At 31.7% G+C, this 23,208-nt stretch overlaps 1 protein-coding gene across 1 annotated transcript; it reads left to right on the top strand.

Moving 5' to 3' along the window:
• Positions 1-2,412: 2,412 nt before the first annotated feature.
• On the top strand, positions 2,413-3,681 carry LOC131854302 (basic helix-loop-helix neural transcription factor TAP). Its single transcript, XM_059205401.1, has one exon. It carries the CDS (start codon positions 2,413-2,415, stop codon positions 3,679-3,681), a length of 1,269 nt encoding a protein of 422 aa, XP_059061384.1.
• The last annotated feature ends 19,527 nt before the right edge of the window (positions 3,682-23,208 follow it).

Here is a 23,208-nt window from a genome sequence, read left to right as displayed (position 1 = left end):
TCTTCGACATATCATAAGAGTATGTAATAGACCTACATGAACAAAGGTATTTTGATATATGTCTGTCTATTAATAAAAGAGAGAATTATTAAAATTACTCTAACACACTCAATCCATTCACCAACGCTATAATTCACCTATACGCTATTTTTACAAATACTGTATAGTAATTAGAAATTAATTGTAAACTCACTAACTTCTCGATGTAGCCACGGTCGGCTATAAACTGAGATACGTCTGAGAAAATTAATAAAAGAGAGAATTATTAAAATTTGTTTAATGCACTCAATCCATGCACTATTCCATAATTCACCTATAAGCCATAAATACAAATATTGTATAGTAACTAGAAATTAATTGTAAGCTCATTAACTTCTCGACGTCGCCACGGTTGGGTGGGCGCCGTCGGCAAACGGTCGCGTGTTAGTCGCGTGCGGCAGGTGGTGACCCACCCTCTCTACAGCACAAGTGTACAACTATTAAGATATCTAGCTCCTGATTATGTAACGTTTAATTGTTTCTTATTTCATTTATAATAAACTGGATGTGCCCGCGATAAATTGTGAAATTTAACAAAAAAAGTAGCCTAAATTACTCCTTATTAGCTATCCGTTACCGGCCAAAAAAAATAAAAAAAATCTGCCATTCCAGAGATTAGCCGGAACTAACAGCCAGACAGACAAAAATTGTAAAAAATATTATTTTGGTGTATGTACAGTATTTAGAGTCATATGTATGTAGTAAAAAACGGTTATTTCAATATTACAAACACACACTCCAATTTTATTTATATGTATAATAGATATTTAGGTACATTCCTAATTAAAATATTCATAGATGGTCAAACATCTGTGAAATGCCCTTCCGATCGATCCTTTGTACTATTCAAATGGAGATCCAAATTACGACAGTCTGAGCTGAAACAAGAATCCCTAGCGATGCCCTTCGGAAAAGTCGTATCCATCAGGCAGGAGTTGGCTTTCAGTCGCTTTATAAGTCCTTCCGTATATTTCGAGTGCCTTCTGCTCTCACCTGTAAAGTTGTAAAGGCTGTAAAGGTGTATTGTGTATGTATTTTACAAAATATAGCATATTTATTATAAGTATTTCCATATTATTATAACACAGTACAAAATCGTCATTTAGCAATTATTTGTCACTGGACAACAAATGCCTGCAATGTTAACACTGGAGTCACAAACAAACCCCAAATCGGAAATCTGGCGGAAATAGGAAGTGATAAAGTTCAACTGACTTACTAGTCACGCAATCGGGTGCTAGGGTGTCTCACCTGTCACGGTTAGACACGTAATTATATTGGGACAAACAGTAGGGTGCACTTGGACATAAGGTACATATATATAAATTACTAGCTGTACCCGCGCCTTCATCCGCGTGCAATAGTGACCTTAACCAAAAAAGTCAAAGAAAAAAGTTTCATCGTTCTATCATCAAAAATGACTTCAAAGCATTTCCTATTTTATTTGACGCCTTAAGTGGTAATTTTACAATATTCGAATGTTATATTTAATTAACAGCTTAGAAAATTGTTTGCCACCTAAGTTGTATAAAAAACAAAAAGTTTGAAGCTTCTAATTTAAAAATTACGATATTTCCATTCTTTTTTATCTTCACTTCCCACCCCATACAACGTTTTTTTCGTATTAAAAAGTAGCATTTGACCTTTCTCAGGGTCTAGACTATCTGTGTACCAAATTTCATTTAAATCGGTTTAGTAGTTTAGGCGTAACAGCGAGATAGATTGTCTGACAGAAAGACAGAGTTGCTTTCGCTTTATAATATTAGTAAGGATAGTAGAATCACAGAAGAGATATTACAATAGAATAGAAAATTTTCTATTCAAATATACTAGTAAGTTTTAACTTCTAGTAACTTTATTTGAATAGAAAATCGGATCATCGTTTCTAGGAGAGAACGGTAGTTCGCTTCTACATCATCCAGCAATATTTAACATTTTTATTTATTGATTACTTTATCACAAAGTTGCCTATAAATAAAGGATATACACAATTAAATAGCAATATCTTTGAATCACTTTATACTAGACAGCCATTCCGTTCGCATCCATCTATATACATTTATACGTATTTTCCTATATTCTATAAGTTGATCAAATAGTATACAAAGCAAAATCTTGTATTAAACAAGAAAATGTTGCTCATCATGAAACTCTTTTTTTAATCTACCGTTCATTCCGTCTCTTTCTCGTTACAAAAAGAAGAGAAAGAATCTTGCGTGTTGCTCTTTTAAATAAATTGGTTAATTACTTAATAAATCTTAATTAGTTTGTCTTAATAAAAATACAGTTTTATTATCACTAAAGTTATTGTTTACTAGTTATATGTTATCATAAATTATTGACAATATATTATTTTCTTTTCAGATCTCCAAAATGTTCAGCACTAGTTTTGAAGATTTTTGCGATTTTAACGATAGTATCTGCAGCAATGATTCGGGTTTTGAAAGGTCCTACGTAGATTCATCGGCTACTCCAGTATCAGTTAACAGCACACCCATAAAAAATGATACTATAGATTTGGGAGTATCTCTCACACCAACCAAAAAAGAACCCAATGTCCGTAGGAAACTATTTGCTGATAACTACGAATACTCTTATCAAGATTCAGTGGACATGAAGAAATTTGAAGAAAACATGCATGAAAATAACAATACTTCAACTCCTATAAAATCTAGAGAAAGAAAACCAAGAGATCCAAATAAACCGAAAAGAAAATATGCTAATGGCAAGAATAGGGTGACAAGATCCAAAAGTCCAACACAAATAATGAAAATAAAGAGGAATAGAAGAATGAAGGCTAACGATAGAGAAAGAAACAGAATGCATATGTTAAATGAAGCGTTAGACCGGCTCAGGTGTGTTCTACCAACATTTCCAGAAGACACGAAGCTAACAAAAATAGAGACCTTAAGATTTGCACATAATTATATTTTTGCTCTTAGCCAAACCTTAGAATCTCTAGATAATGTAAATCCTGGACAAATACCACCTGAAGGATATGCTTTGAATTACGAAAAGTTACAAAATTACTCTATCACAGGTGAAAAAATAACCAAAGATGCGTTTAGGGAAATATTTCTTGTACCCAATAAAACTGAGGAATATAACAATGATGGTAGTTATAGATGTTTTCAAGGATTCAGTAGACCCTTTCCGAATGGGTCTAATTTCATGCAGACTCCTGAGGGTGTACTGATAAATGTTGGGAATGTTACAGTTTCGGTTAACAATAAAGGCGGCAATTGCATAACATCTACGACTGGAAGTGGATTTTTTACAAATCCCTCTAGTTTCGGAGATGACACAATTCAACAAACTTGTTATAATCAAAGACAATTTTCACCTTGTAAAAGTACTAATGACACTTATAATTCAAATATACATAATGGTTCAGAAGAATATTTCAATAATACAAACTATGAAATATTTAAAACCGCTTTTGAAAATGCTAAAAATAAAAGACCGACAAGAAGTGAAGATTACTCAAGTAATTACGAGCCATACACCAATTCTATGTATGGATATAACGAGAGACATTTTATTGATAATTACTATGGTCAAAATAATTCATATTATAATGACCAAAGATGTTATAGAAATTTTTATAACAGAACCAATAATGTAGTAAATGCTCAAATTTAATTTATTCTATATATTTCTAACAATGTATAATGATGTGTATAAAAAACTAGTCACTATATTTTCTAATTTTTATATTTGAAGGAATTGATAATGTGAATTTAAAGACAATAACTGTAAGGATTTATACGTAGTTTAAGTTGGATATACCAAAGTTTATAACTAGTCATTATTGTAAAATTTTAAATAAATTTATTTTGATATATTTGCTTTTATTTTATTCTGCTCTCTTCCATGATAGGAGTGAACCTTCCGAATTTGTAAAAGGTTCATCGTTGATTTTCAACAATGTTAGTGTAAGTTTCTAATAATTTCAACAATGGATTTTTGATGCTAAAATAACATTTGTTAAAGGGGATAATTTATTATTAAGAGGGCAATTCGAAAATGGACTCTTTATTAAAATTATATGGAATGTGAATATAATGTGTTAATTTTTCATTACATGTCTTAAAAATTTACTTACCATTTCATTAACAATTTCCTAGTGATTTGTTCCTAAAACCTACCTATTATTTAAGTTTCTTAAATGAACAATTCAATTTTTTAATGTTTTAGAAAGGCTAATGTAGGGAATGATGATTGGGATACACTGGTTTAGAATATAACTGTTGAAAAGCATCAACATATATAATAAAATAGAATAGAAGTATTCATATAATTTATGCTGCTAAAACGTTCTGTTATACCAGTTAATGGTCCCAAACCACAGTTGAGTTCGTCGATTTTTTGCTCAACTCCCAATTAAACGTATATAGAGCTGAACACTTGATTTACTGAGTAATAATAAAAGAAATGAATATAAATCAAATTGGAACAATGGCCGCTAAAGAGCGAAAAGTTGTGAATGGTAGTCGCACCCCTATGAATGTCCATTGTTCGGAATCTTTGGGAATCGACCTACATAATTACTAACGAAATCAGTTCTTATTGCTATGGAATAAAGGTGGTACAGGCGAATAGTGGAAAGGGGGCACCCGTTTGGATCGAGTTACGTAAACTAATGTTTGCATTGAAAATTCGTAACGGTTTGTAATATAATGTATGTGTTTAGTTATAATTTTACTAGCTTACAGTTTATTAAATATTAAAATAGTGGATGTCGTAGCAAAAGACTTCAAAATTAGTAGTATGAGAAATTGTAATTTCTTTTACACCAGTTATCATTATATCTTTTAATTCAAATTCAAGTTCAACGCTGCCAGTATCTTCGGAACCTTGCCTAATAGGACATACTAGAAATAGAAATAGAAATAATCTTTATTCAAATAAACTTAATATAAGCACTTTTGAATAGTCAAGTTTTTTTTTATTCTACCGCTTATTCGGACTGCAGATTCATCACAAGAAGAATAAGCAAGAAACTTATGTGTTGCTCTCAACACCTTTTAATAATATATTTTAGTTAATATATTATATTTTTTTAAGGATTTTAGTTTTAAATTCAAAATATCTTTATTCATGTAGATCTATTACAGACTCTTATGATATGTCAAATCTACCGTCAGTTCGGAATGATTTCGAGATGAGAAGAACTGATAAGAAACTCAGCTATTATTCTTTTCAAATATGGTTGTACATGTTTACAGTGACTACCAGCATATGCTATTACAATTTTGATTGCTATTGCAATGAATGAAAATGCAATAAATCTCTTATTTATAACAATAAAAAGAATAATTTATTCGTGTATTACTTCTTTAACTAATAAAAAAAAAACTATATAAGTAGATACAGAGCAACTTACAAACACACAAATTAAAATACTCCTCTAGAACAAATCAATATTCGTCACGGGTTATTTGCCATTAGAGATTTACAAAACAGTGGCAGGAAATTGACTTCCGAAATAAATTTGGGTTATTAACTTTAACCGACATAAATAATTGAAACTAACTGTCGATGGTAAAAAAAAATATAATCTCTCCGTCATACTCGTGAACGGTTGTTGCTTGTGGGGACTGGTCTGTTCAGGTTGCGATCACTGATTCGATTTTTTGTTTTTTGCAACAGCATATGCTGATAGTCACTTTATTCTCCCCAATTTGAATTCAAATGAATCTGTATTATTGTAAACATGTATAATTATTTTAAAAGAATACGAGCGGAGATTCTTGTCAGTTTTTCTCATCTTGAAATCATTCCGAACTGGTGGTATATTTGACATATCATAAGAGTCTGTAATAGATCTACATGAATAAAGATATTTTAAATTTGAATTTGAATCTACAGTTCATTCGAAAAGCTGTCTCATTACAAGAAAAACAGGCAAAAACTTACGTGTTGCTCTTTTAAATAATCGTTGTAAATTTAATTTTTTAAGTCGAAATGTGTAAATACAAACTACCAACTAGTACTAATTTATTAGAGTTAAATATTAAACACACAATATATTAAATATTTGTTGGATAAACATAAACATATAACTAAGTTATGCCAGTTTTGTGTTTTTTATACAACGACATTAACAAGCATTCGGTTGTCATGGTAGTAAATGATAAAATAAATTAACAATAATAACTTTTAATAGACTTAACACATTCAATATCCTTAGGTTGACTAGTGGCTTGTACCAACAAATCCAACATGCCAACCCCATCGCAGTATGGCCGTATTTAGCCCCGGGGCAAGCCGTGATAATCCATCAGTTTCGGGTGCATTGTCGACTGTCGCGCTTGTTGCATTGCTTTATGTGTGAATAGGCTTAAATTATATTGGTATACTCATTATAGAAGAAAATAGATTCCTTACTTTCATTTATTTATTAAAATATCAATGCACAAATAATGAAATAAACAAACAATGATAGGTAAAATGGCGATGACTATACACCTTATGTATCATATGTTGTATTATATATGTTAATACTAGCTTTCACCCGCGGTTTTGCTCGCATTGAATCCATTAAATAAGTATCGGAGTTCATTACAATAGAAATTCATTACATTTTTACAATTTCATCATTACAATTATCAATATGATGAATACACTTTATAGCAAGTGAAATGCTGTTATTTTATTTTTTTGTTATTTTATAATAAAATATGTGGTTTTTTTTTTTTTAATAAAAGTAAATCATTCTAATACCTCCAAGAACATGTGTACAAAATTTCATTATGTTATGTATATTTATATACATATATATTTATTTTTGTTTATTACCTGCACCACCTAACATTTCCTTATTTTTATTTTTTCTATCCACCCAAAGATAGTCTGGAAGAGATTGCTTAGCGACATAACCTCCTTTTGTATCAATTTTGTATATTTACTATTTTAATTATTTTTTTGTATGTAATAGTTTCAATAAAGTGTATAAATAAATAGAATTATTAAGAACAAATATCTAATGCACTTTGCTAACGCAAATAATGATAAATATTGATTAAGATATAGAAATAATTGTTATAGAAATAAATTTAATTATATTAAGTTTCATCATCATCGACATCATCATCTGCTTCTTCCTTATCAGATTTATTTGGGGTCGGCGTAATATGTTTTTCTCTTCCATTCATCTCTATTCGCAGTCATTCCGTTATTTACTATATTAAGTTTATTTGAATAAAAATTATTTCCATTTTAATTATTTACGTCAAATGTAAAACTGCTGTTCTAAATTTGAGTTCCAGTGGTAGATGACAAGAAGCATCTTATCATCCTCCACTGGTGTTGCACCAGCGTATACCGTAGCTCAGGCGGGTGCATTCCATTACCACCCATTAAAAAAACCACATTAATTTGAAGTAATCGAACACCGCATATTAATAGCGGAATGACATGCTTAACGGTATCTCCCCTAGATCGTTAATTTCCATTACAATCAACAAGTAATCCCGCATCTACGGAAATCTCCCGAAATTCTGATTTCACCCCCTCCCTACAGCAATCCAATCAACTGGTTAGTAATAATAATAACGGTGGCAACGATATAATAATAATTATTATTATAATTAAAGACAATTTATACATTCACAATAATAATTATTATTATTATTACATCGTTGCCGCCGTTATTATTATTACTAACTAGTTGATGTATAAATTGTCTTTAAAATAATAATAATTATAATGAAAGACAATTAATTAATTAATAATAATAAATTACTTATATTTTATAAATTAATTAATTAATAATAATTAAAAAGAAAAACAAATATAATGCGCCATCTAGTCTGAAGCTAAGCAGAGCTTCTGTTGTGGAAGAACTATTATTTACTAATTTGTGTTTGTTGGTATGTATGCTCATTTTTTCTTCCGTTTTAATTTTTTATGTTTTGATCTATTCACAACATATGTATTTTTCCTTCTTTTGTGTTATGGGACAACTGATATAAATACATTAAGTATCGATTTACAAAAAAAAAAGTATCATAATGTATGTATGTATGTATTTATGTATTGTATATCACTTGTGTAGTACCCATAACACAGGCTCTGCTTAGCTTGGGACTAGATGGCGCTGTGTAAGTTGTCCTGAGATATTATTATTATTTATATTGAAACACATTTGTATTATTGTATCATGAATAAATGCCTATGATTATGACAAGGTAAGAGACAGACAGACAGACTAGAGTTATATAATCAGTCTGGAGTAGTACACATTTTTTTTAATTTAAAGAATTAATCAAATATAAACCACATGTTCATATCGTATGTCCGAGTAGCCTCAGGCTAATTGCCTCTTTGTTTGACTGTCTGTTTGTTGTGTCTGTTTAATATTCATCAGTGCGGGCGGCGCCTGGGGCAGCGGTTAGTGTTTATTCAGTCCGGTAAACCAATATTGAAGTTTGTTTTGCTTTTTAAACTTAGTGGGGTTCGTTTTATTAACTATAAAATATTTGAATTTAAAATACCTTTTTAATTATCTCAGCGAATATACATTTTATTGTAATTTTTGTATCTTAAGTATCTAGATTCTAGGCCATATAATACAAGCAAGTTTCTTGCTCGTTCTTCTTGTGATGAGACAGCATTTCGAATGAGCGGTAGATTAAAAAATTTGTTATGACTATTTGAAAGTGTTTAAATGATGTTTATTTTATTAAAGGATTTTCTATTCTATTCTATTCTAGGTTGTTTTTTTTTATGGGTGATAATGGAGTGGTGCACCCGCCTGCGCTAACGGTTTACGCTGGCGGGGCACCAGTGGAGGATGATAAGATGAGCATGAAGTCAGGTCAGTTAGCCCATCGTGACAAATTCGCCAAGAATTTATTACGATGCTTTCCAAGGGGAACCGCGTGGAGGTCAACCTGACATGGTATATTGCTAGCAATGAGATCATTCCACATTACTAACAATTCTAGGTTGTTAGGTTAGACCACCTTAACTTTTTTACGAAATAATATAAACTCTGGACAATTCATACAGCGCCATCTATTAGGATCTATAGGGGGAAGGGGATCGTTAGTAATGTGGACTCATGACCCCATTACCTGCAATGTACCATATCGGGTTGACCTCCACGCGGTTCCCTCTGGAAACCATCGTGATAAATTCCTAGTGAATTTGTCACGATGGGCTAACTGACCTGACCTCATGCTCATCTTAACATCCTCCACTGGTGCCCCGCCAGCGTAAATCGTTAGCGCAGGCGGGTGCACTATTCCATTATCATACATAAAAATAGGATCTAGAAGGTAATAAGAGCTTATATTATAGGCACTAGACAACTGATATAAATACTTAAATATATTTCTATAGAAACCACCCGGACCAATGCAAACAATCATACTCATGAATGAACTAATGTTTTTTGCGTGCGAGGATTCGAACCCGAACATTGGTCGAAAGGCCGTGTGCTAAACCAGTGTACCATTGAGGTAGTCATATATTAAATATATAAGTACCCTATAACGAATTCGATACGGCCAATAATATCGATTCCATACTTTAACAACACTAATACCGAAAGATGAATCGGCAGCACCATGAATTGATTATTTCAAATATTTACTTAACAAACCAATTAAACAAATATAAACCTTACTGCAACGAAGTAAAGAACAAATTGTTAAAATTATTATAAGAAAAATGCCCAATGTAATTAAACCTCCCTCGCCCCTCGTGTTGTACAATAAGAAGGGTCTGTGAAATGTATTTCAATGGATATGAGATGTCTCGTTATAGTGGTCGAATAAATAGAGTGATGAGGGTCACATCTGACAGTGAGCAAATATAAATTATTAATAATCTGTGGCGAAGGATATTTAGCATTTATTGGCATTGCAAATGGTTTAATATTTGGCAAATACGTGGGTATTTGTAGATATAGAAATATTATTGATCATTGTACACAATTCCATTCCTTACACCGACCGACAGAGGGTACAAAATATTAACTTATGTATAGTAATAAAATTCTATAATAATTTATAAAATATTTTTTATTATTTATACATATATTCATAATTTGTTTTTTTTATACTTTTTAATTTCTTCGTCTGCATCACACTTATCATTATATATCACCCAATTTACACAATATCTTTTTAATTTATCGCTTATCTGTTATTCTGATGTATAAGCTATGTTACTGTAAAGTTTCATCAAAATTCGTTCAGTATTTTTTGCGTGAAAGAGTAATAAACATCCATCCATACCCACAAACTTTCGCATTTATAATATTAACAAGATGTAAAGCTTCCTCTTGAATCACTCTATCTATTGCTAAAACTGCATTCAAATCTATTGTGTAATTTAAAAGTTAAAGGCGAACAGACAGCAATGACGACTTTATTTTATACTATGTAAAGATGTTACAATTGTAGAATACTAGTATAAATTGCTTAATTCCTTCTATAGACCGTAAACACTTGAAAAGAAACAATGGAAAAGTTATTGCAAAATAAACCTTAATACAATACGTTGTAAGCATTATTTAAAACTATTATTCATGTACAATCATTGGAAAAATAACGAAATATCAACTTTCTTATTATAGTAATAAAATTAAAATTGGAATGTAAAAATAAATTCAGTAAATTTCTACAGAGGCTTATGTACAATTATGGTAAAAATAAAGTAATGTGAACTTTCTGAGTAGAATTATAAAAACTAAATTGGAATGTAAAAATAAATTCATCAAACCTCTATAGAGGCTTATAAAGTTATTGTAACATTTGGTACACTTTGTCCAAACTTACCCCAACCTCTTGAGGTTGATTGAAAACCAACTGCAGCTTTGTATGTTTGTTTGTAAAGATAATAGTGACGTCATTGAAGTGGAGAGTGCATCTGTACTCTGATGTTATGTATCGATTAGGCAATTATAAAAATCTGCACCTGTCTGACGACCTCGGTGGTGTAGCGGTTTAAGACCACCACTTACATCCTTGTTTATGCCAGAAATAATATAATAATAACTAGCTGTCCCGGCAAACGTTGTTTTGCCATATAAATTAATAACGCTATTAAAAAATAGGGGTTGATTATAGAAGGGTGAAAATTTAGGATTGTATGTATTTTTGTATGTTGTATCATAAAAAAATAGAAACTAAACATTTTGTCTAATGATAAAAAAAAATTTAGGGGTGGACTACCCCTAACATTTAGGGGTATGAAAAATAAATGTTGGCCGATTTTCAGACCTACTCAATACGCTCACAAAATTTCATGAGAATCGGTCAAGCCGTTTCGGAGGAGTATGGGAACGAAAACTGCGACACGAGAATTTTATGCTACTTGAGTACCTTAGGCTACTTTCATTTTAGAAAAATAAAGTTATATTCCACGCGGACGAAGACGCGGGAACAGCTAGTCATCAATATATCATTTATTATCTGTGATTTTTTTTAGAACCTATATTCAAGAAATAAACTTCATTCAAAACTTAATTACGTCGCATGTACCCTGAACATTTGACTAATTGGTCGATAATGCACTGTTTATTTTAAAAATATTAATGTAGATACCCAATCTGGAGACGGTCACGTGCATGACACGTGGCTTTAATGAAATCACTAAAACTTCAATCTGTTGTAGTATCCTGATAATACTGTAATGGATATGGCAGTATATGAAGGCATTTAGATGTTATTAGTTCATACGCAATAAAAAAAACAGATGTATTAGTATATATGTTTTAGTTTTCTGAATTATGTTGGCCAAAAGATTGGTTTTTGGCGAGTCGACTTAGTTCTGCCGCTTATGCGGTAAGAAGAATTAGACAATTAACAGACGTGGCAACGGCTAAACTTGTCTATTTTAGCTATTTCCATAGCATTATGTCGTATGGTATTTTGTTATGGGGCAAAGCAGCTGATATAAATACAATATTTACTTTACAAAAGAGGGCCATTCGCTCCATTTATGGTATGGGTTCCAGGGAGTCATTGCGAGAGTGTTTTAAGGAATCAAATATCCTCACCGTTGCTTCTCAATACATTTATGAAAATATCATCTATGCCAGAAGGAATATAGACAGTTTCAAAAGAGTTAGTGATTGCACTAATAAAAGCTTACGTAACAATAACAAACTGATTTTACCTAAATGTCGTTTGGCTAAAGTTAGTAATTCGTTTTATGGCAATTGCGTAAGGTTTTACAATAAAATACCAGAGTATGTTATAAATCTGCCAGAAAAAAGATTTAAATGTCAAATAAAACAGTTCCTTTGCAAAAAAGCTTACTATAAAATTGAAGAATTCGTTAACGATAATAATGTTTTTATAGAAAAACTTTAAATCCATAGCACTGACAATATTATCTGATTACATTAATAATGAGTGCGTAGCGACTTCTATGTTGATTATCGCATGCCTCTTACTTGTTATACTGTAATTATTTATATAAAAAAAAACATCTATTAAAAAGAGCAACACACAAGTTTCTTGCTCATTCTTCTTGTGATGAATCTGCATTCCGAATGAGTGGTAGAATCAAAATATGACTATTCAAAAGTGCTTGTAATGAGTTTATTTGAATAAAGATTATTTCTATTTCTATTTCTATTTCCAGCTCCAGAGCATCGACACGAAGATTTGTTTAAAACAAACACACAAACATTTCTTTCTCCCGCGCTGTGTGAATTGACATGAGTTTGTATAAGATAACACAAGCTCTGCTTAGCTTAGGACTAGATGGCGCTCTGTAAGTTGTTCTGAGTTATAATATAATTATTTCAGTTCATAAGTACAAAGAGTTTTTAATAAATTGAATTCATAGTTATTAATGAATTAAATTTAATAAAAACTCTTTGTTGTTCTTCTCAAATAAATACATAAACAAAGTTAGTTCTTAATCTATACATCTATACATATAGATAAAATTGGAGTGTCTGTTTGTAATATTGAACTAACCGTTTTTTACTACATGCAAATACGGTACATACACCAAAATATCATTTTTTTCTATTTTTTGTCTGTCTGTCTGTTTGTTCCAGCGAATCTCGGAAATGGAGCAGGTAGCTGATGTAATAAGGAATAACTTAGGCTACTTTTATTTTTAGAAAAATTCTTTTAGTTTAGAAAAATACAGTTAAATTCCACGCGGACGAAGTCGCGGGTACAGCCAGTTATTATATCCAAACAGACACTCCAATTTTATTTATATGTATATATAATAGTTTATTCTTAAAAAAATATAAATTCTCACGAACTCACGCCAATATGATGAACACTTGAACATAATCCTCATTATAAAATTATAGTGATATTACTTAATTCAAGTGGCAGTATAGTTCACACGTCCAAAAATTAACCCTATCATACATTGATAGCTTTTTAAACATTGTGTAATTGTTGGTTCATCCCACTTCAAACGGTGCGTGTCACTTTTTGTCGCACAAAAAACTGTATGAAGCCGTTTCGTATCATGAAAAATATATATGAGTTTACTTAATCGCTATAAGTGTAATTTTAGGATACAATTACAAATGTTATAAGTGGCTAATGTGTGAAATATGGTAGTTAAAATTCTCACGATTTTAGGATATTGTACTTTTTTATTTATTTACTAATTATTTCATTGCTTATACTATAGGATTTACTGCTCTGTTATCCAAGTGTTTATTTTATAATGATTAAAGATTTTTTAGAGTGTTTTTTTATATTTTATTAGTCAAAAATATATACGAATTTACTTAATCGCTGTAAGTGTCATTTTAGGATACAATTACAAATGTTATAAGTGCTAATGTGTGAAATATGCTAGCTAATTTTCTCACGATTTTAGGATCGTATTTTTTTAGCTATTTATTCATTTTTGGTGGTATGTTAGAGATCGCTTAAAAATTTAATAATTTAATTTAGGTGTTCAATATTTTCAGTATTAAAATTAATACTGAAAATATTGAACACCTAACTTAATCAATCTAGATTGACACAACACGCAGAATAGCGCAAAATAAATGACTTTACAAAGCTATATGTATACATTACTTCCGAAGATCGCAGGTTGGATTCTCGCGCGATGCAAAATATTTGTATGATTGACATTTATGAGCATGATTGTTTATATTGTTTTGACAGCCTCAATGCTCTAGCGATTTAGCACACCACTTTACTTCCGATGGTTGCGAGTTCGATTCCTCGCACGGTACAAAACATATGTATTAATTAGTATGATTGTTTGTATGGGTCTGGGTATTTTCTATGTATATTATATATATATTTATAAAAAACAAGTATCTAAGTATTTATATCGGCTATCCAGTACCAATGACAGCTGCTTATTTTGGCACTAGATCTTGGCCTGAGTTTTACTTTATATATTACGTACGTATTCACAAAAAAAGTGTATTTAAGTATTTTTATCAACTGTCTAAAACCTATGACAAATAAACTAGATCAGAGGTTTCCAAAACATTTTTGTGTCGTAGACCCCTTGCCATATTTTTCGGTTTTGGGTAGACCCATTCATACCTGGTACTGATTTTTTGTAAATTTCTAACTGTAGTAAAGTTTAGTGTTAAAAACATAAAGTAAAAACAACAAGATGACCGCTGTGTGTGGATATAGACCAGTTTGGGAATCACTGAACTAGATGCTTCTAAATGAATTGTCTGGGCTTATTATTAGTATAAACCACAGATAAGATAACATTATATAGTATAAACAAACGTTGGAAATTTGTTTATATTGTGCTTTAAAAAGCAAATTACCCGGCAGTTGGTGTAGTGCATCCTTAAACACCGGGTAACTCGGGACACGCGCCGACACGTGTGACCTAGTGCGAAAGCGTGACAGACACGTGCTGTGGCCATGATCGTGTTATAAATTGTAAAAAATCTATTTAACAATATATACTGTTTTAACAACATATACAGTTTGCCGAGATGAATATCGAGCGAGTTCCAGTAGTAGAAACAAACGAAGACGTGTGAAGGTAGACGTATATGTCTGCCCATAAAAAGATTTCATTTTCCATCTACCCGCTGCTCTTCAGTTTACCCGTGATCATGGTGGTTGAAACACTACCGAAATATCGGGAACTCAGCAAATAAATATAAAACGTGGTAAGATCCCGTGATTTTTACCAATTATATGTCTATTTAACAAGTCTTTTTTTCTAATTAATCCTTACTATTATAAATGCGAAGTAACTCTGTCTGTCTGTCTCGTTCTAACGCAAAAACTGTTGGAAAATATTGCTGGATGATAGTTTCTAGGAGCGAATAGTAAGTTTATTTGAATAAAGAATTTTCTATTCTATTCTACTATCCATACTTCCTTACTAATATTATAAATACGAAGGTAACTATGTCTGTCTGTCTGTCTCGATTTCACGCTAAAACTACTGGACCGATTTAAATGAAATTTAGTACACGGATAGTCTAGAAAAGATATAGGGTACTTTTTAAGGCGATTAAAGGGTTGTCACTTGAAAGGAGAGATTAAAGTTTGTATGGAAATATCATAATTTTTGAAGCTCTTGATTAAATATAAATAAATATCAAATTCAAAGTTTATAAAAAAATTACCCTTAAGTGAGTAAAGTAAAATAGGGGATGAAGGTGTGTACGGAAAATCGTCATCGTCAGTGAAATGTCAGTGGAATGATAAAACTTTTTCTTTGGCTATTTTGGGTTTGAATATTCAATCATTATTTGGTCAAGGTAACTAAGACATGCGGACGAAGTCACGGGCACAGCTAGTATATCATATTTTCTATATAGAAGCACCAGTAAGTAAATGAATCCATGTAGGTTTTCTTTTCTTGGACAGCCCATACAATGTTATCTAGTACCAAGGTACTCGTAAGCAGAGCTTGTATTATGGATACTAGACAATTGATATAAATACTTTAATATTTTTGTAAATACATATATAATATACATCGAAAACACTCCAGACCGATACAAATAATCATACTTATAAACACAAATGTTAGTACCGTGCGAGGAATCGAACCCGCGACCATCGGAAGTACAGCGGTGTGGTAAACCGCTAGACTACCGACGCTATCAATTAGATAACCATATTTGCTGTAGTGCATACTTGAACACCCTGTAACTTGAGACACGTGTCGACACGTGCTATTAACTTGAGACACGTGATCATGATCATGATCCTGTTAATATTATACAGATTGGGGAAAATTGCATAACTTTTCGACCACCTTGATTGTATAGTGTTTTTTGTAATTGTTCTACGTGTGTATGTGTACACACATACACATATATATGTGTATGTGTGTGTGTGTGTGTGTGCATGTGTATGGATATATATATGTAAAATGTACCTATGTCAAATGTGTATTTTTATATCAATAATGGTTGTCAATAAATGTTTTTCTCCTTCTTTTAGTGTTTGTACATTATTGTAATTATTATTTTATTAGCTGGATCAGCTTGTCTGCATTATATTTATCATTATATTTCTCTAAATTTTCATATATTTTTATATTACAGCCTATTTATTATGTATAAGCTATATTACTGTAAAGTTTTATCAAAATCTGTTCAATACTTTTTGCGTAAAAGAGTAACAACCATCCATCCATACTCACAAACTTCCACGTTTATAATATTAGTAATTTTTAATTACTTTACAATGGTTGTGATTTCGGGTAAATAAATAATTGAAAATAACATAATAAGTATTCAGTCACTTGTTAGTTTCAAAGTCTCTGTCAAATCCCACTTTCTATATTATCTATTCATATTGTCCTCTTTGTCTCATAGTTCCCTTCATATTTTCTGAAGATATGTGTATTATTAAGTATATGTATGTTTACGTATGTTTATATTTTATTATATATATTAATAGATTATTTATGTACAAATGTATATTTATGTTCATTACGTGCACTACCTACCCTTTTCTTATCTTAATGTTACCTTCTCTACTGGTAGTCTGGAAGAGATTGCTTAGTGATAAGACCGCCTTTTGTATCAGTTTATGTAATATATCATTTTGTGTGTTTTCTTTGTCTGGTGCGATAAAGAGTTTAAATAAATAAATAAGTTAACAGTGGCAGATGCGTTTTAAATTGCCACCGTAAAATTACATAGATGACTGAATCCCATACATGTTAATAACTACTTAACAACCGTTAAATAAGCAGTCAAAACTGTCGGATTGAACCCACTACCGGGCCACACACCCACGCGTGTCGAATGCTCCATCCCATACACCAATGACACGCCTTTCAAACCTATAATGATCCCAGAAATCGATAAATTAAACTTATAACTACTGTTGAATCATTTGTTAATTGCGTTTATTTATTTACTAGCTATCGGCCCCGGATTCGCGCGTGTATACATGTATTATACATATAAACCTTGTTTGCTGGAGGAATATTGCAGTGGTTGATATGTTTTAAATTTAAATAAAAAGAATATTTAGATTGTATTGTACGTTGATTTTAATAGTGACGCCACGGAATGTTCGAGAAGGAGTGCAAAATGGTATATAAAATATCATCGATGTTCTGTGCCTAACGTTCGAAATTTGAAATTTGAAATTTTATTTTTAAATAAAGTAAAGGGCTATTTGCGATCGCAAACAAACCTTATCTTGAATAACTTTCGCTTAATTAATTTTGTTTTCTGAAAATTAACGTGCTATTTAATCAAATGTTGGAATGCAATTTTTAACATGTTTTTATCATAAAATAGAAATCATCTATACTAATAAATAAAATTGGAGTGTCTTATAATATTGAAATAACCGTTTTTTACTACATGCATAAGAATATAAATACGGTACATACACCAAAATAACATTTTCTATAATTTTTGTCTGTCTGTTTGTTCCGGTTAATCTCTGAAATGGCTGGACCGATTTTGACGGGACTTTTTTTGGCAGGTAGCTGATGAGCAAGAAATTTGTGTATTACGCTTACAGTTTGCTTATATCTTTTAAACTACGCTACCGTTTTTAATGCAGTTTTTAGCAATAGATAGAGTTATTCAAAAGCAGGATTAATATCTATACTAATATTATAAAGCTGAAGAGTTTGTTTGTTTTTTTGAACGCGCTAATCTCAGGAACTACTGGTTTGACTTGAAAAATTCTTTTTGTGTTGGATAGTCCATTTATCAAGGAAGGATTTAACATTACGCTGCGACCATTCGGAGCGGAGCTACAATGAAAAATATTGCAAATGTTGGTGAAACGCAGACGAAGTTGCGCGCGTCAGCTAGTGTATAATACATGGTAACCTCGAATAGGTTACCCCTCGAAGTATTACAAAACACAAATCTCGCTGCCGAAATTCCGTTTGACCGATTGTGCTGGTGTCAAACCGTTTACCCTTATCGCCGAACAAAGATATAGCCATCTGTCGCTGATGCATCGCTGCACTGAGAACAATGCACTGCATTCATACGCACAATTTTTTATCAAAAATACATTTTTCGACCAAAAAACACGACTAGGTGCGGGACGGTGTCGGTTTTAATATAGAACAGCGGGGGGAGATCAAATTGTTTTTTGTGTTTTTTTTTATTGTTCTGAATAATTTCTAGTGGTTAACAATTCAATTTCAAATTTGTTTCTCAATGTATTGTTTCTGATCAACTCTAAACCTATATACCTACTAGCTGTCCCGGCAAACGTTGTTTTGCCATATAAATTAATAACACTATAAAAAATAGGGGTTAATGATAGAAGGGTGAAAATTTAGGATTTTATGTATTTTTGTATGTTGCATCATAAAAAAATGGAAACTAAAAATTTTGTCTAAAAAATAAAACAAAAAAATATAGGGGTGGACTACCCCTAACATTTAGGGGGATGAAAAATAGATGTTGGCCGATTCTCAGACCTACTCAATACGCTCACAAAATTTCATGAGAATCAGTCAAGCCATTTCGGAGGAGTATGGGAACGAAAACTGTGACACGAGAATTATATATATAAGATGTAAAATTATAGATTTGTCCTTTCCCACCACTGCCCATCAACAGCTTTCTGTTCTTCCCTAATGATTAACTGGTAGAGAATGCCATATGACAATCAGCTTGCCAAATTATACAATTTTATAAGTGTAGGTACTACTAATAATAAATAAATAACTCTCTGAAATAGAAACACCAACAACAAACTCCTCCTAGTGGATTAACGATGAACGTTCCTATTTCTGTCTATCGTTAGTAGGTATTGTTCCATCGCCAGTCAGTAAGATAAATCACAGCTTCTTTGTATCGACCGGTGTAGAACTTACATCCCTTTGCTGTAAACCGGCTTTTCTACCACTAGGTCACTCATCCTTAATAAAAGTTGTATACTGGGTTTCAATAGTTTTACTATATTTATGTGACTATATAATATGTCTAAGTACGCGTGTGTACAGGTTGCCAATTTAATGCTAATGTAAAAAATATATGATAAATTCAAATTCAAAAATCATTTATTCATGTAGGACATTTTAGCCGCTTATGAACGTCAAATTTTTTATATTATAACTTTTTCTTACCTGGACGGTAAGAAAAAGTTTATAATATAGATCAGTTATAATAAAGTTCAGTATATAGATCAAATTGAGAAAAACTGGCAAGAAACTCAATTGAACTTTAAGTTGGGCAAAAAAGGACTTGTATCCAGAGCCGTGAAACTTAATAATATATTATTTTTTTTAAAAGCCAGTTTATTTACAGTAATATTTATATAGGAGTCTATGTCTAACATTACATGAAAATCCCCTGCATGAACAACTATTGCAATGCACGCTCGTCGTTCAAGTAATCATTCAGTGAGTAATAGGCTTTGCTCTGTAAATATGATTTAACAGATGTTTTGAATTTACTTAAGGGTAATTCTAGTATATTCTATGGTATCTTATTATAAATTGTTATACCTATTCTCATAAATAAATTAAATTATTATTATACATGCTAATTGGAATAAATTTCACTTACAAGGGAAACTGACATTTATAGAAACGTATAAACACCCGAAAACGTAAACATAACAAAATCAATATTAAACTAAAGTCAACTAAAGTTTGTGCGCACAGGAGGCACCTGGCGCGTGTATTGTGTGCACCCTCCCTTATTTCTACTACCCTTGTCTCCCTTAAGATTTAATTACTGGGTCTTTATGGTTACCGCTATTTCGCGCTACTGTTCGAATTTATTTTATGTCCACCACACTTTAGATATATATTTCGTATAAATAATACAATTTTCCTATTAATTTAGATCCCATATATAGATTCATTCATTCATTCATAATTTAAGAGCTACGCTCTTGTCGGTGGAGCTCTTGCCATATATAGATATAGCATCTAAATTATTACATAGTATAAAACAAAGTCGCTGTCGCGGTCTGTCCGTCTCTATGTATGCTTAAACCTTTAAAACTACGCAACGGTTGTTAACTGTTGGATTAGCAGTTTAGCACGCCGCTTTACTCCCAATGGTGGCGAGTTCGATTCCTCGCACGGTACAAACATTTGTATTCATAAATATAATTGTTTGTATTGGTGTGTGTATTTTCTATGTACCTAATATCTAAGTATATCTATCAGTTGTCTAGTACCCATAACACAGGCTTGTTGAAGTCAATCGTCATAAAAGTTATAATATAGACAGAAATAGTTTAATAAATAACTAAGGATAAAAATAACTATCAAAATCTGCTCAGAATATTTAGCGACGTCTGAAAAATATGCAGACTTGTTAATGTCCTCTTTTTTAATTCGGATAACAAATATATTTCTACAACTTAGTTATGTACTTTACAAATAGGTTTAAATTAGTTATGAGAATATGAGCCATCCCTCACATTAGCCGTCATTCTTTTTGATCCACCAAATCCCTGGCAATCCGCAGGGAATGATCATGAATATCAAACGCGCATCGCATTAGGGCACCGTACTATCTGATCCGGATTAAACCGGTAAAAAGCAGTCATTATTCCGCCTCCGTGGCTGAAATTGGATTTTTTATATTGCCCACACCTAGTACCATTGTTGCAACGAATTGTCACTGAAGCGGTATATTAAAAAATCTTTCCGTGTTGCGGATAAAAAATGTGATAATAAAATATAGGTATTTGTGTATTGTTGATTTTCTCTTCTTGTGATGTGACAAAAACATCTGTTAAATCATATTTACTGAGCAAAAACTATCTACTCACTAAACGATTACTTGAATGACGAGCGTGCATGCCAATAGTTGTTCATGCACGGGATTTTCATTTAATGTTATACATAGACACCTATATAAATATACATTGTAAGTAAGGCTATAAAAAAAAGTAATTCAATTGAGTTTCTTGCCAGTTCTACTCAATTGGATATATATATTATTATGTGGGAATGAGAATCCTCTTTTTCCATTCATTCCTTTCTCCATCCATTCACTCTTTCGTTTCTATCCATTTGCTCCTCTGTTTCCATTCATTCATGCTCATTCGTTCCCATTCGTATGAACGAATGGGAACGATATGTATGTATATGTAGGATTATATATATATATATATACTGAACTGGACGGTAAAGAAAAAATATAATATAAAAAAACTTAGGTTCATAAGCGGCTTAAATGTCGTACAAGAATAAATGATTTTTGAATTGAATTTTCACAGCTTTTTAAATGAGTGGTAAATCAAAGTATCGATAACTTTAACTATTCAAAAGTGCTTAAAGTAAGTTTATTTGAATAAAGGATTTTTCTATTCTATTCTATTTTATATTCTCCTATCTGCAATCAGGCCTGGAACTATATTTTGAGTTTGTAAACTGAGAACGATGTGTCCGCCCCAGCGGGACGATCTGCTCCATAAATTACTGCGTCTTTTTAGGCTTTATTCTAATAGTCAAGCAGTCTTGTAACCCAAGTCACAAAAGCTCTTTTTATATTTTGTTTTAGAGTTGAGTATTTTCTATAATCTTTCAATATGTCAAGTTCATTATGAATTTCGTCGTTGGTGATATGCCAAAGGACACCCGATACTGACCTCAGTATAATGTTTTAGGCCCTATAGATGATTTTAATATTTGATTTTGACGCACTTCCCTAAACTTGTAAGGTATAGACTTATAGCTCATATAAGGGATGGACTTATAGCTCAGTAATTTTTTCTCATTAAACAGTTTTGTATTTTGACCCATAAGTAAGGGATGGACTTATAGCTCAGTAATTTTTCTCATTAAACAGTTTTGTATTTTGACCCATAAGCCCATAGAGGTTTTTAAACGGTATTATCAAACATTAACATCTTTTGGTTTTTAATATTTTTTATTACTATAACATTATGTTTTAGTACGAAAGCTGCGCGGCAGTGTAAAAGCCAAGTTCGGATTCAAAGCCGCACCTCCCTCCTTTAATAAGATGTTATCTGAACATATTAGTCACTATTGTACAGATAACTATCACGAGTCTCGCCGTTATCAAAGATTTCAATCTACCCCACCCATTTTTTTTTACCCGTTGCTATTTGTGTCGTATTGAATGTATTTACTAAAATATTAGACATAATGTCTGTCTATCTTTATAGATTGATGGCCTCGGTGGTATAGCCGTTTAGCACACCGCCTTCCGATTGTCGCGGGTTCGATTCTTCGCACCGCAAAAACATTTGTGTTCAAGAGTATAATTGATCCTTCCGATAGTCGCGGGTTTGATTCTTCGGACCGCAAAAACATTTGTTCAAGAGTATAATTGTTAGTATGAGTCTAGGTGTTTTCTATTTATAATGTGTATGTATTTAATAAAATGTTTTTGTATCAGTTGTCCAATATTCATAATACAAGCTGTGCTTACTAGATGGCGCTATGTGAATAGTCCCAAGATATTATTCTTATTGTAGTAAGTTGCTAAAATAAAAATAAATCGATATTTCTAAGGGCTTGAACTAGTGTTCAAACACAGACGTCGAATTCTACAGAATGTAAATTTTATTAAGTACAGATTTTGTACCTAGCTTTACTTCATCAATAAAATTTAAATAAACAAACAAAACTCCAAAACTCTCCAACACAAGTAGGTAGATACTCAATTATAGTTACGGACTTATCCCGTCCACAACAGCCAAACCATAACCAAATGGATTTAACGCTTCCTTCCATTTATTTGCACACAAGGACAATGTCACGCAATTATATATTCAAAATAACCAACTTGTAAACGAG

This window comes from Achroia grisella, unplaced genomic scaffold, assembly GCF_030625045.1.
Source record: "Achroia grisella isolate CSIRO2021 unplaced genomic scaffold, CSIRO_AGI_Agris_v1 utg976, whole genome shotgun sequence".
NCBI classification, from domain to species: domain Eukaryota; kingdom Metazoa; phylum Arthropoda; class Insecta; order Lepidoptera; family Pyralidae; genus Achroia; species Achroia grisella.
The sequence above is the reverse complement of the archived record's forward strand: the minus strand, read 5'-3'. Positions and strand labels throughout refer to the sequence as shown.

Coding starts and splice junctions, on each gene's coding strand:
- LOC131854302 (XM_059205401.1), top strand. CDS start 2,413: ATGTTCAGCACTAGTTTTGAAGATTTTTGCGATTTTAACGATAGTATC.